Source organism: Drosophila subobscura, chromosome O (genome assembly GCF_008121235.1).
Source record: "Drosophila subobscura isolate 14011-0131.10 chromosome O, UCBerk_Dsub_1.0, whole genome shotgun sequence".
NCBI classification, from domain to species: domain Eukaryota; kingdom Metazoa; phylum Arthropoda; class Insecta; order Diptera; family Drosophilidae; genus Drosophila; species Drosophila subobscura.
This window is the reverse complement of record NC_048533.1, coordinates 22,659,935-22,675,554: the sequence shown is the minus strand read 5'-3', so window position 1 is coordinate 22,675,554 and position 15,620 is coordinate 22,659,935. Positions and strand designations below refer to the sequence as shown.

General features: G+C 46.8%; 1 protein-coding gene across 4 annotated transcripts in view; it reads right to left on the bottom strand.

Annotated features, from left to right (window-relative positions):
- LOC117897676 (Down syndrome cell adhesion molecule-like protein Dscam2) overlaps nt 1-15,309 on the bottom strand; it is a 30,577-nt gene extending 15,268 nt beyond the window's left edge. For 3 of the 4 annotated variants that reach the window (XM_034806686.1, XM_034806685.1, XM_034806687.1), the window contains exons 1-6: nt 5,966-6,185; nt 5,173-5,407; nt 2,698-2,840; nt 1,070-1,231; nt 627-776; nt 441-561 (exon numbers count right to left, since the gene is read on the bottom strand). In XM_034806686.1, coding sequence (XP_034662577.1) covers nt 441-561; nt 627-776; nt 1,070-1,231; nt 2,698-2,840; nt 5,173-5,407; nt 5,966-6,005 — 851 coding nt within the window. In that variant the 5' untranslated portion in view covers nt 6,006-6,185. Of the gene's footprint in view, nt 1-440; nt 562-626; nt 777-1,069; nt 1,232-2,697; nt 2,841-5,172; nt 5,408-5,965; nt 6,258-15,240 lie in introns of those variants that run through there. The other variant, XM_034806684.1, reaches the window with a different exon arrangement.
- Nucleotides 15,310-15,620: the final 311 nt, after the last annotated feature.

Below are 15,620 nucleotides of genomic sequence, written 5' to 3'. Positions count from 1 at the left end.
GTAGCTTTGACTTGTGCTGGGCCCTTTATTAGTTTGTTTGTCGAGTGAGTGGATTCGTTGTCTATTAGCACATGGCTAATGCCCGTGCCGGTTAGTGCCCCGGTGCTTTCAGCGTGTCCGTAAAGTCACCTAATTAGCACTAAAACAGCAGTCCCTAATATGCAATAAAGCCAGAATCCCCTGACAAACATTCAAATGCACTTAAGTGTTGTCTATAACCTGGAACCCTACACCCTACACCCAACACCCTCTACCCAATGGCTGCTGCGTGATGTTATTTTATTGCCAACTGCTGCGAGATACTCAGATACAGATAGAGATTGGGGGACGCCAGCAGGCAATGCCAAAAACAGATGAAATTAGCCCACATAACGGAACAGAGACAACAGAAACAACAGAAAACAAAGGATATGGCAAGATATGGTACTTGGTTAACTCACGTAAATATTGGGAATGGATTGCCCTGTATGTTGCACGGCAGATGAACATCATTTCCACGCTCCACGTGAATCTCCATCACGGGCTTCTGGGTGGTGCGTGGTGCCAGATTCTTGCTTAGCTCTGTGAAAGCATCCAATGAGTAATGTTACCAAGGGGGTGAAGTGGGGTTGATTGTCGTAGCTTACCCTTAACCTGCAGCATCACTGCATCACTGCGCTGCCTCTCCCCGTTCAGTGTGTTGGTCACCAGGCAGCTGAACTTCATCAGGCCATCCTCGGAGCGCACCGAGCGAACGTACAAGTCCCCGGAGGCGGCCAGGACCACATAGCGACCCGCTGTGCAGAAATAATAACAATCGTGGATCAGAGACATTGCAATTGCAGCCAGCAAGAGCTCGATGCCGAAAGAACTACAGCAAAATCAAAGCTTTTCCCCCTGCGTCCCACTGCGTATACGTAACCATTTCCAATAAATGTCAACGCTATCCCATCCCACACCCACCCCCCGGGGTGATGCTGCAACTTCATTGGTAGCACACAACAGAAAGAATTGTGTGCACATAAATTTCAGAAGCAGATAAACACCCACAAAGGGTGGGTGCTGTGTGTAAAAATGTGGCAACACTCACCGACATCCGACAGATCCGGCAGCAGTATCTCCTCGCCGCGATGCCAGCTGGCCACGCGCACATAGGGCCGCACATATTCCGGTATGGCGCACTTAATCAACGCCGAATTTCCCAAATAGACTTCAGTGTTTTCCACGTGCACATGAAATTGACGACGCACCACTGGGAGGTGGAGAACCAGCAGCAGAACCAGAACCAGACCCAGACATAGAGTCACAGGCGAACACAAAAAGAAACAGAAATCAGAGAAAGACTGTCAGAGATATATCGTATACATGTATATGTATGTATATGCATTTGTGTGTATGCTGGCGAGGAGAGGAGAGAGGACAGGATCCCGAGTGGAAATAAAAGTCAACAAACGTTGCTGCTGTGTCTGCCCGTTGGCGCAAACGGCGCATACAGATGAGCGCATAAAACGCTTTCGGGGTAGCACACAGCACAATCCATGGCGACCGACCATCGGGTAACGCCTGCGACAACAGCAGAGCAGGAGAGCAGCAGGGCCAAGCGGGGGCAATAAACGTGGCACAATGCAAAAATGGCAGCAGTTTAAATGAATGAAATCGCTTGAAATTACATGCAAAGCGGAAGTTGAAGAGCAGACAAAATACAAAAATCGAAAGAAAGGCAACAAAAAAGAATCACACAAGAGACGAAAGGATATATGCATCTCTCGTATATGTGTGTGTGTGTGAGAGTTACTGTTACTCATGGATGGAACAGATCGAAAGAAGAAACAGTGCAAAAGTCGACTGTGAGATACCGAACACTACAGAGTTCCATTTACAATTCCCAGCATCACATTGCCTTTCGAAATTCGAAGTTTAATGGATAAAGAAGAGTGCCAGAATATATGAATCCACCTGATATTACAGATAAAAAGTTTCTGGGGTATAAAACAATTCGATTCCTTTTCCCCGTTTCATGCATCCACCGACGCTGTTCTTGTGCCTCGTAGAAAAAGAGTGACACAAATGATACACATGGAAAATGCAAAGTGTAAATATTGAATGAGATTTTAAGCGACTATCATGCATCGTTGCTTTTTTTGGGGCCGCGCTGTGGGGGATTGCTTTACTTTGGGCCTGGAGCTGTGGGCCAGTAAGTAAATACGCTCAGCGATAGCTGTTTTCGAGGTCAAGCATTAAGAGGCCTGCGAATGGGGTAAAGCAAACAGAGAAAGGATAAAATAATTAAGTTAATTTCATGCAGAATGCTGTTGGGCGGCCAAATACTCGCATAGTAAGTCGCATTGATCGCCTCAGACGATGGCGGCATATGTCAGGAAATGCACAGGAAATGAATGTTATATGAGGGGAAATAGGAAAAAATGGAGGCAAGAAAGGAGAAAACGTGGCGCACAGGTGACAGGCCCCAGGCCCAGGTCTGGCAGCGGAAAGCAGAATCGCAAAGAATGCGGGGACACCCCATTGGAGCAGCGGCATCCATCCGCCTGTGCCAAACGTGAGCGGCTTCGAAATGCTGTCAACATAATGCGCCCAACAGCTTTTACTCTACTCCTGGCTCCTCCTGGATCCGCACCATAGTTTGTGTTGCATGCTAATGGTGGGGGCTCACTCCACTCCCAATAGTCGGGCAGCTACTTTAGTGTACTTTACGCTTACCTGCCTGCACCTGAACGTTGCGACTGAGGATGGTGCCCGCCTCGTTGCTGGCCCTGCAGCGGTAGGTGGCCTCGTGCACATCCGTGCGATAATATTGCGCCAAAAACGGTGGGAAGTGCAGCGTGCCGTTGCCAGATATTTTCCTAGAAATATACATACAAAAGGAGCGAATGGCGAAAGGCAAAATGCAATATTTTAGTGGGCGCATTCTTTGGGCTTCGTTCGTATTTATTTATTTATTTGGTAGAAGGAACGGTGCAGAACGGAACGACTCAGGCGAGAACGTAACACACAAATTTGTTCCACAAAAGCGCCAGCAAAGTGGCTGCCATTTGCTGGCGAGTATTTTTACGAGCATAGCACACACAAGTCCAAGGGCTGTACATGGAGCGCAAAGTGTGAATTTACATAAAAATGCAATAAGCGTAATGCTGTGTGTAGTCATAGAGGCATACTTAGATCTATACGTACTTATTTAATATATTTGCATGTGTATTTGTAGCACATAAATGATATGAAAGGGTCTAAGCTGCTGTAGTTTGCGATGCCCTTAACAATGGCTTTGGGAAAATTCCAAGCCATGGGATCACCCAAAATATTTCTCTGCTCTGTCTGCATTGCTTAGTTATTTGAAAATCAAAGTGAAATCGTAATTACTAACATTTCTCTGGCATTTTCAGGGATTCCTTTGGCTTGTTTGGCTCTGTAATCCCAAATGTCAGTGTGCATGAGTTGCCAAATCAGACTTTAAGCTGCTACAGGGCTTTAAGCCATTTGATTATCGTTGTGGCTGCTACAGAACACAAAACCCATCAGGTTCCCATCACATAACTCATGCAGGCTCCCCGCCCCATCAACCAGTCCTGCTGCAGTCTCAGAGTGCCAGTTCCCGCTAATCATCTCCACTGCAGTCGGGGCTAACAAGCTCCGACGACATGGATGAGGTTCTAGATGGGGTTGAGGTCTGCTGCTGGCGCTGGGACTGCTGCAGGGTTGTCCTGTGGAAGCGCCGGGCGAGATGGCAAACAGCATCAACCGAAAAAGGGAAAACTTCATCAAGCGCTGTTTTCAAAAATGTTTAAGTGCCAGCAATTTGTTTACGTCTATTGCGTTTGCAGGGAGTGCACAGGGAAAAAGACAGAGGGAGACAGAGAGAGAGAGCTTTCCATTCCCTTGTCCGCTGTCCGTCGACAGTTTGTCCGTCCATCCGTCTGTTGGTTTGGTAGATAAGTACACGTCCTATATACGTATACTACCCGTCACTTGAACTCAACTATGCTCTTTAGTAGCTTAAAATAAATTTTGTTTCATTTCTATGCACTGCCATCGCATTCGAGTTTCTCTTTTCTCTTCCTTTTTTTCGGGTACTCGCACACACTTGTAATGCCCAGCGTTTGGCCAAGTGTGTGTGTGTGTTGTGTGTGTGCGTATGTGCTGTGTGTGTGGGACATATCCTGTGAGATCACGTATTTGGAATGACATTTCATTTTGCGAAACATAAAAATTCTTTTAGTAAATTTCGTTGCCATCTGTGTTTTGGCCAGTGAGTTTTTTTACAATTTTTATACGTATTCATTTTCGGTTCGTGCTATGTATGTATGTGGCAAGTGCGCTTTTTTTTACGATTTATTGGGGCTTTCGTTTGGTTTATTTGCGCGTGTTTTTGTTATATAATAATCCGTTTAAGAGCCCTCTCCGTGCGGATCAACAGCAATTTGTTAACAGCAGCAGACTAAACCAAACAAATAGTTGCTGATGGAAATAAATGCAAGTACACATTCGTATGCGTTAATTGTGTGAAGCCAGTGCTAATGGATGCCAGCCGTGAAAGCCACAAATTAAAGATTCACTTGTGTGTTTGGCACTGGAACGACTAATGTACTCGTCTTGATTAATGCTGAACACACTCGCAAGTTGTCAGTTGCGACATTTTTAATATTTTAAATGTTCACAAAGCTGCCACAGACAAATAGATAGAAGAGAGAGTAGCTGGGATGAGGCCTGGCATAAACATATGACTGCCGCAGATGCAGTTGCCGTCAGCATTACTTTTGTGCAATTTCTTTGGCCTTTTCAGGCAGCTAGCATAGGCGTGTCTTTTGTTGGGGCACCCTCGACTGCTGTTGCTTGTCAAGCATTTTCCATTGAAAAAGTTGCCACAAAGGGGAGGAGCGCTTGGGAAAATGCAGTGCAATGTCTGTTAACATTGATTTTCACAGCTCGACTTTCGAGCAGCAGCAGCGTCTTCGCGGCAGCAATGTCAATTAAAACGAAAGCGATTCCAAAAATAACTTTAATGCAGCGCGGCGAACAGAAGCCGCAACAATGTGACTTCCGAAACCGCCGTCAGGAAGCCAGACGACACATACTTATGCCAACACACACTCATTCACTCACTCACTCCCACACACACTCACTCACAGACGTGAGCATATTATTACATAAACGCATTGTTGCGGCAACCGCAGAACTTACCTCAGTCCCGGCACCTGGGTCGCCAGCGTTCCGTCGCGCAGCACCCAGGACACAACGGGCGGTGGGTTGCCGTGCGCCGTGCAGGTAACCTGTGCCCCCGTATCGTTGCCAAATAGCAGGCGGGGTGCGGGCTCCAGCAGGAATGTGGGTACGCGTAAGCCGCTTGTGGCCAGGACTGGCGGCAGTGGCAGGAACACGAGCAGCAGCAGCAGCCCTAATGCTGTGGCAGTAAGCGCTGAAACGGGAGGCCCCAGAAGAGGTGGAAAGAGAGCGTGTACCAGGTTAATTATCCACATTGTCGTTATAGTCGAGTGTAGTTTGCTTAAAACTTTAATGTCGTTGCACATAGCTGTTGCTGCCGGCAGTCTGCACCACCCAGCGAGCCATGTGTGCTCTGTGCCTCGAGTGCAACTCATAAATGCGGTTAATTTGGATTCGGTTTCGTTCGCCGGCAGCACTCGACAGCCGAGCCGCCTCTTTAGCAGCGGCTTGTGTAGATGAAATTCACTTTTCTGATATATATGTATGTACATATATTTATGCAGTCTGAGCTGTTTGTTTGCCAGCAGCAGCCACAGGAGCAGCAGTGCACCGGTGCAAGGGCATCCAGCACTAAACACCGAAGCTGGCAATACGCTTCCAGCTCCGCCTTAGAATCCCGTTTTGAATTAAGTTTGACTGAAACATCAAAATGCAACGTGGAACAGTACTCTTCGCCTTCCTTTGCTATAGTTCTGTGCAAAAGTTTATTAACTCCCCCGCTGCTGCAAGTGTACAAAAACTGAGAACTTACCTTTTGACTTGGCTAGAAGAAGAAGCTCTAATAAACTCATTTCGTTGCATGTAAATTCAGTGCTGGATGTAGAAAATTAAATTTAGTTTCGTTTATTTTTGCAGCTGCTTGTTTATTTTCTCAATATGCAACATGCAATATGCAGGAACATCTACGGGTACGCAGTTCCTTCTGGCTCTGGCTCTGGCTCTGGCTGTGTGTTTGCCTTTTGCATAAACTGTGCTGGCTGCTTGCTTATTTATGTTTCTGTTTGAAAATTTTTGCAGTTATGTTGCCGTTTGTGTCCAGCCACCTGAAATACATAGAAAACGAAAGCCAACATTTTAATTTACATATGCATTATGAAAATGTTTGGCTTTCTATTGTTTGGCTGGCCAATTTGCAAAACTGAGAAAGCAAAACCAAGAATATCTTTCTTTTTTTTTAGCAATTATGTTTCCGGCTAGAACGAAATTGGCAGAGTCAATTTTGAGCTTAAATGTCTCGTTTTTTATTTAACAATGGATTGCTTCCTCTTCAATCTCTTTGGTCCGTGGATCATTGTCTAAATAAACAAAACTTTAAGTGAAAAAGCTTAGAGAAACTTTTAGAATTCTTTAACTTCTAATTTAATTTTAAAGTTTCCATAGTGCACCTTGAAGCTAAGCCATTTCTTGCATTTAAATTTAGTTTAATTTCAATATGCATACCCGTTGATAGAGCTTCCCCGAAATGTTCTTTATATTCATGTCAAGTTCAAATCATTTTCGTGACAAAGGGCACTGGCTGGGCAACGATTTGCAGTCTGAGTTGCGCAAACAAACCCAGCGACAATTACAACAATACAACGGTATACGGGATACAGAACACAAAGTGCTGTATAAATATGCCAGACTCGACAACACATGACGACATAGGCGAGAAATCAACATCAGTTCGCCGCATTGGGAGGCCAGCACTGCCACATCCAGGACACACACTCACTTGCCTCCGTTTTCTTTGCTGTAAAGCTCTTGGTAAATACATTTAACGAGTATTTATGAGCGAGCATACGAAATGAATGACTTTTGCCATCATTAAATTTTATTTGGAATGGCACAGGGCACGGGGCACAGGCACAGGGCAAGCTCTCTCTGCTCTGATCCAACCCCATGGAATACATGAGCGCCCGACTACAATGAAGAAGACATAAACATGTTTTGAGGTCGAGAAGCAGGAGTTCAACAGCCCAGCAGAAAGTTCGAGCCGAATCCTTTTCCATCCTCAGTCGGTCGGGCACTTAGCTTAGCGACTAAATAAACATCATCATGACACCCATTACAAGAATCGACAGCAGCTGGAGAGTCTGTGCTGGTCCCGGAGAAGTCCCAAAGAAGGAAGCGCTCTATTTGGGCGGTGAGGGTCACACTGAAGAGTTCTTTTTATGTTTGCAACTTGACACCTTTTCATTGAGTGGCGGGGCGCACACCGTAGACGCTCTCGACCCATGTGTGAGGCATCTCTGTTTGCATTTAATTGAGAATTTTAAATGATTTGTTTATTTTTGCAGCGTCTTTTGTCAAGCGATTTGCCACGAGCAATTCGTTTCTTTGCCTAACACTTGCACGGCGTCACAGTCATTACAAACAAGAGCGAGAGAGGGAGAAAAAAAAGGAAAAGGAAACCCGAGTGTGTGGGTTGTTTCTCTCAGTGTGTGTGTGTGTGTGTGGGTGTGTTTGCCTTTCATTTTTAATGAGTTTTTATTTTTCCCGCTTTTGTGTGTCGCTCTTTGGCCCGTCCAACTGCCTGAGTCTGTCTCCAAGCGCTTCAGCTTCAGGCGGAGTCAGAGGTACGGTACCACGAGACCGGGGCATCTCCAGTTGTCAGGATACTGCCAGAGCCACATCCTCCGCTCCAGCTCCGTCGCACAAAGCGATTACTTTGGCTTGTACGTACTCGTATATGTGTGTGCCTGGTGTCATAACTGCTAACTGTCAGCAAATTTGACACTAAATACGAGTATGTGGCCGCCGCTTTAGTTCTGTCACTCTGGATTATGATAACTCCCGGCACATGTGTGTCCGTGTGCGTGTTGAGCTCTGCTTTTATTTAGTTTATTTGTTTTCCTGCAATGTGTGACTATGAGCATTATGGCTGTTTATTTGTTTTGATAATCCACTGGCTGCGGAAACACAAGCTCATGTTGTCCCTTGCCATGGAAAAAAGTCTCGTGTGTGTTTCCCAACGTTTCGCTAATTGACAATGAATTATTTAATAGAGGTTCTTGCAGCGAGTAATTATGTGACATGGTTGGATCGTAGTGTTACCAAAAAGTGGAATGTTAGTTTATTCTTGGACAAATTTTACCTTTAAATAACAATAAATTTAGTACGAGAGACATCGTTTATGTTTGCTTTGGAATTACGCATTTTATTTGCTCTGTCAGCTCCCATTTGAGACACTTTCCAGACTATAAATCAATGTGAAAGTGTCGAAAGACGGAAAACATTAACTTTAATTAGACTCGAACAGATATTTTCATCTAAGCGTAGGCTGAGCATCTTTGATACGAATCTTAAGTGACTCTTGAAGTGTTTGACGGGCACTCTGGTTGTTTCAACTTTAAGTAGCGTAGAACAACATCCGACACTGTTAGCTTTTCTTTCATTACCTAGAGGAAAGTGGATTCCTTGAGAATATCTTAAAATGTAAGATGAAAGTGGTTGAAATCTCGCTACTCATCTGCCAGCTCCTCCAGCTGGATGATAATAAGGCAATGAGAGAGTCTCCCAGTGGACAGGGCACAGCAAAGCATTAGCAGGGCAGGCAGGCATAAAGTTCATCCACAACCATTGGCAACAGTTGCTAGCAGAGTAATCAATCTTGCGCAGGAAAATCCCCAAAAGAGGCTACTTGCAGAGGCAGGCTAGCTGGCCAATGGCCTGGATACTCCAGAAGTCCTTAGCCCTGCATGCACCTTGAGCACTCGAGTGGACGGATGGAGGAGGTGTTTTATTTTTTTTTTGCCCGTGTATGTTTTGTGCGGCGTGAAAGGCTTTAAGTGGGAAACGCCACAACAAACAGCAACAGCAACAACAACGCGTTGCAGCGTAAGCAACAAGGCAGAAGGCAAGAAAAAGCAATAGCAGTGGCAACAGCAGCAGCAACAATTCAAAGACTGGCACCCATGGTCATGCCTTCATGTGTTGCAGAGGCAGTCGAGCGCAAATGCATTGCCAGCCACACCCCCCCGACTGTGTACATGGCTGAGGCTGAGGTTAAACGTTGCTGCATCCGCTGCTGCCACGCCCTCATCCGGTGCGAGGGAGGGTGGCAGTGGCGAGGCAGGCGTTAAGCAATATAATTTTTCTTGCTTTGAGTCGGAGCTGTTGAATCGTTTTAATGCTCGTCACCTGCGATGTTTGCTTTCCTTTTATTCTCGGCCCTCGCTTGCAGGAGCCGCTGTGCATGCGAACACCGATGCATACCCCCGTAACCGTACCCTCCCTCCACCCATACACGTACTGATGGGGCGGATGTGTTTGCGTTTAGCGCCGGTTGACAGCCTGGCAATTTATATGCCCGACTTCCTGCCCCAACGGGAGTTTAAAGGCAGAACACAAGGTGCATGGCGACTTTAAGCACAACAACACGTCCCACGTCCCCCAACCCACACCCCAAGCAATTTCCTGTTGCCAGCACCCACTTCAAGTTCTCTCTCTCTCTCCGTCCCGATGCCCAAACAATGGATCCATTTGCACTCGCCCAGACTGAAGTGCAACTCTTTGGTTACGGCCAACAATGGCTTAGGCCGCAAGTCAAAGAGCATCCGTCGCGGACTCCATACTCGTAAATGGCTGTGGCTACAGCTATGGCTATGGCTATGGGTGTGGTCCCGCACAAAAGCGGCCACTGGAACAATGTACCAGCTACCCAGAACCGGACAGAAATGGAACTGGGAACAGGGGAACTGGGCACTATTACTGCGACTGAGACTGGGCGGAAATCCAAAGGCGACGAGCCACCTAATAACATTTTGCCATGCCTGCCACCATCCCATCCCATCCATCCCCTCCCCTTAACAGGGGCTCCTCATTTCGCGTGTCCCTACAAATGTTTGGCCACCTTTTATATTACATCAATTCTGGCACAACAATTTGTCTGCCGGGGCCACAGCAACAAGAAAAATGAGGCAAAGCAACAAAAGTAATGGGCGCGCATATTTTTTTTTTCCTCTCCCATGGCAACTTTCTATTGTTTGCCGTTGCAACGCTCCCAACGGGGATCAAGAGGTGGCAGATACCAGTACCTATACATAAATATATTGTATGTATATGTGCCCTGGCCGTACATACAGAAAGGTATCATGAGATAGAAAGCGGGGCCGGCTAACGGTTCAGCGATGCTGCATTGTCACATTGACAGAGCTTTGGGCTGGGGGCTGCCGCTTTATCATTGTTCTTGTTCTTGTTCTTGTCCCTTCTGGCGTTTTGGAGTGCCTTTGTGCTGTTGCGCTGCCTCTGATGCCACTGTCACCGTTGCTCCATGTATTTCTCTTTTCTGCGCTGCGAGGGGTTCTTGTTGTTATTATGAATAAAGTTGACTTGAGTGGATTGCGAGGACTTTGGTTTATTCTTGGACAAATTTTACCTTTAAATAACAATAAATTTAGTACGAGAGACATCGTTTATGTTTGCTTTGGAATTACGCATTTTATTTGCTCTGTCAGCTCCCATTTGAGACACTTTCCAGACTATAAATCAATGTGAAAGTGTCGAAAGACGGAAAACATTAACTTTAATTAGACTCGAACAGATATTTTCATCTAAGCGTAGGCTGAGCATCTTTGATACGAATCTTAAGTGACTCTTGAAGTGTTTGACGGGCACTCTGGTTGTTTCAACTTTAAGTAGCGTAGAACAACATCCGACACTGTTAGCTTTTCTTTCATTACCTAGAGGAAAGTGGATTCCTTTGAGAATATCTTAAAATGTAAGATGAAAGTGGTTGAAATCTCGCTACTCATCTGCCAGCTCCTCCAGCTGGATGATAATAAGGCAATGAGAGAGTCTCCCAGTGGACAGGGCACAGCAAAGCATTAGCAGGGCAGGCAGGCATAAAGTTCATCCACAACCATTGGCAACAGTTGCTAGCAGAGTAATCAATCTTGCGCAGGAAAATCCCCAAAAGAGGCTACTTGCAGAGGCAGGCTAGCTGGCCAATGGCCTGGATACTCCAGAAGTCCTTAGCCCTGCATGCACCTTGAGCACTCGAGTGGACGGATGGAGGAGGTGTTTTATTTTTTTTTTGCCCGTGTATGTTTTGTGCGGCGTGAAAGGCTTTAAGTGGGAAACGCCACAACAAACAGCAACAGCAACAACAACGCGTTGCAGCGTAAGCAACAAGGCAGAAGGCAGAAAGCAATAGCAGTGGCAACAGCAGCAGCAACAATTCAAAGACTGGCACCCATGGTCATGCCTTCATGTGTTGCAGAGGCAGTCGAGCGCAAATGCATTGCCAGCCACACCCCCCCGACTGTGTACATGGCTGAGGCTGAGGTTAAACGTTGCTGCATCCGCTGCTGCCACGCCCTCATCCGGTGCGAGGGAGGGTGGCAGTGGCGAGGCAGGCGTTAAGCAATATAATTTTTCTTGCTTTGAGTCGGAGCTGTTGAATCGTTTTAATGCTCGTCACCTGCGATGTTTGCTTTCCTTTTATTCTCGGCCCTCGCTTGCAGGAGCCGCTGTGCATGCGAACACCGATGCATACCCCCGTAACCGTACCCTCCCTCCACCCATACACGTACTGATGGGGCGGATGTGTTTGCGTTTAGCGCCGGTTGACAGCCTGGCAATTTATATGCCCGACTTCCTGCCCCAACGGGAGTTTAAAGGCAGAACACAAGGTGCATGGCGACTTTAAGCACAACAACACGTCCCACGTCCCCCAACCCACACCCCAAGCAATTTCCTGTTGCCAGCACCCACTTCAAGTTCTCTCTCTCCCTCTCGTTCCCGATGCCCAAACAATGGATCCATTTGCACTCGCCCAGACTGAAGTGCAACTCTTTGGTTACGGCCAACAATGGCTTAGGCCGCAAGTCAAAGAGCATCCGTCGCGGACTCCATACTCGTAAATGGCTGTGGCTACAGCTATGGCTATGGCTATGGCTGTAGTCCCGCACAAAAGCGGCCACTGGAACAATGTACCAGCTACCCAGAACCGGACAGAAATGGAACTGGGAACAGGGAACTGGGCACTATTACTGCGACTGAGACTGGGCGGAAATCCAAAGGCGACGAGCCACCTAATAACATTTTGCCATGCCTGCCACCATCCCATCCCATCCATCCCCTCCCCCTTAACAGGGAGCTCCTCATTTCGCGTGTCCCTACAAATGTTTGGCCACCTTTTATATTACATCAATTCTGGCACAACAATTGTCTGCCGGGGCCACAGCAACAAGAAAAATGAGGCAAAGCAACAAAAAGTAATGGGCGCGCATATTTTTTTTCCTCTCCCATGGCAACTTTCTATTGTTTGCCGTTGCAACGCTCCCAACGGGGATCAAGAGGTGGCAGATACCAGTACCTATACATAAATATATTGTATGTATATGTGCCCTGGCCGTACATACAGAAAGGTAGCATGAGATAGAAAGCGGGGCCGGCTAACGGTTCAGCGATGCTGCATTGTCACATTGACAGAGCTTTGGGCTGGGGGCTGCCGCTTTATCATTGTTCTTGTTCTTGTTCTTGTCCCTTCTGGCGTTTTGGAGTGCCTTTGTGCTGTTGCGCTGCCTCTGATGCCACTGTCACCGTTGCTCCATGTATTTCTCTTTTCTGCGCTGCGAGGGGTTCTTGTTGTTATTATGAATAAAGTTGACTTGAGTGGATTGCGAGGACTTTGGCCATGGCGCTGACATCGCTCGCCCGTCTAACTCTAACATACAAATTTAATTGGTACAAGAGCTGCCACCCAGCCTCAGCGGAACTCTTTAAACTCTGGCTGAATGTTGTGGTTGATGGCGGGTAAAGGTGCTAAATGAGGAAGTCATTTGCCACGGAAGTGGTGGGTGCATCACAAATGATACGAGAAATTGCAGCAACGATTATGTCACATAGAACGTTGATTGAAATGGCTACAAAAATTGCTCAAAGCTGCTGAAATTCCGGGTTAAAGCAATGCCCGAAGTATATATGTAAGAGATAAATACTCGTAAAAGCAACAAAGAAACACAGAGCTCGTGAAAAATTCCAATAGATTTTATCCGTTTTTGCAAACCGAATTCCCTTGCTTTGTATCACAGTCAAAGCTCTATTTCTCTCTCTCTCTTTTCGATTGGCTTTTTGACTCCCGTTCGTTGCATACAAATATTTTCACAGATTAAAATTTAATAGAAGACCCTACCCGCCGTGGAGCCCGTTCCCACGCCGGCAGCCAATTCCAGCCCGAAGTTCGAGTGGCAATGCCAACCTTATGCAACATTCGAGCTTATCTCGGGGCAATGCATAATTCAATAGCTTGCGGATCCCCGAAGCAAGACCCCAAAGCACACCAGCGATACAAAGAGAGGGAGGAAAAGGGATAGCAAAAAAGAAAAACCCATCGAAGTTGTGCAATTTTTATTGGCGCTGCAAAAGCCACTGCAACTCAATTTGCTTAAACTAAGCAAAACACACACAAATACGGAGCGGAAACCGAAAGCTGCGAATCATTCAGTGAAATTACCTCGTTATCTTGGGCCACAGACCGCTCTTGCCGGCTTTTTTCCAGCTCCAAATGAATGGGAGTCCTTAGTCCTTAGTCTTTAGGCTGCAAGCTGCATGCAGGCAAGATCTTTGGCCAGCCAGCACTTACATACATTGAGTTGTCTGGCATAAAATTGTGATTTTGTTATTTTTGGCACTCAGCCAGGAAGTCTCTCATCCACACACACACACACGACCTAACACATATGGCTGGCAGCTTACATATGCTAGACGAAAAAAAACGGCTGCAGCTGCGGCTGCATTCAACAATTGCCAAAAAGGTGGCCAGCATGAGAAAAAAACTAAGCAGAAAGAGTGGGTGGGTGGAAATGGAGGGAAAAGGAGCGGATACAGAGCAGAAAGGAGCATCGCGACCATAAATTATACGCAGTGCATAGACGGTAAATTTTTATGGACTGTGACTAGGATACGATTTTCCATTCTCCTCTCTCCACACACCCCACTCCACTCCTTTCGATTCGTTTTTTTTCTGCATCGCTCGTTTCGTTTTTTCTTTTTTTGCTTTCTGGCTATTGTTGCCGCAATTTTATCACACTTTGATAATCGCGTGGCACATGCTTCACGGCACGTCAGCGTTGACAGCACGGTGGCCATTCGATTCAATTTGCCGCCTGGCAGCGCTGTGCGCTCCATAAAGTTTCACAAAAAGTCACCGTTGTAGTAGTCCGTTGCTGGTCCTCTGTCGGTTGCCGCTACATTTGCATTTTTCCCACGACTGCCTGGTAAATTGGAATTTCGAAGGAGTTTTTCAGTTTTTTTCGGTTTTTTTCTTCGGGGTTCACTTTGCAACCTTTTTCACACTTTTCCATTAGCCTTCACTTTTGCAGGCCACGGCCGGCCTGCTTAGCGCTCAAATTATTTCACCTTTTATTCAATTTACTTTATCCACTTGCCAGGGGGTACCCTTTCAGTGTGTTTGTGTGTTGTGTATGCAGCAGCCAGCTTCCGTTTCCACTTCCGATCACGTTAGGGGGCGAGCGTCCGAGGTACACACAAAGCGTTTCGGGGCCAGCGAAAATCCACTTTTGTTACATTTTTTATGAACACATTCGTGCGGACAAATAACCCGTAAAGTCAGTAAAATCCACTATAAAACCAAACACCACACACACACACTCACAAAGGACCCTAGCACACACACCAACACACATGTGCAAGCGAGAGAGCAAACAAAAATGTCAGCAAACAAAATTGTGCTGCATAGTTTTAGGCAGCAACAAAATCACACAGCCCAGCGGACCCACACACGTGTACATTTATCCCTTTATGCCCAGACTCACACACACAGACCACACACAAACACACATCACACACACACATATGCACACTGGCCACTATCACCGATGGCGCTCTATGAAGTCTCTAGTCACTCCCCGAGGCGGCAGCGGTAACGGCAGCATCCATTAATGCTTTTTCCATTTAATCCCCAAATAGTGCCCAACACACACACATGCAACTATCGCATGTGCGTATGTATGTATGTATGTGTGTCTGTGTTGAAGGATATGCTTAACTAATACTAAAACACTGTGATTCTGCCATTACCACTCGCAACAATTTCCGATTTCGTCCGATGGACACGTCCAAACAGTTCGAAACGCCGGCAATGACTGAATCCTGCAATCGTCCTTTGCTGCCTGCTGGCTGGCTGCTGCCTGCGCTTGCTGCCAGCAACCTCTGCCCGTATCATCCTCGACAGCGGCGTCTGTCGTTGGGGCTTATCTCTGTCAGCGTAATCGCTTCACACCCGCTGCCCGCCCCCCAGTCCAGGGCTCTAACTGTAACTGTTGCCACACGTGGCCCCCAATCGAACGGCGCCGACTGCTCTGCCAGCTCCGCAGTCAACGCAGCGCCGACGCAGGCTTTTCGTAATTCTCTTCTTTTGCCAGGCGCTCTCTTTGCTATCTGTCTGGCACGCAACAACA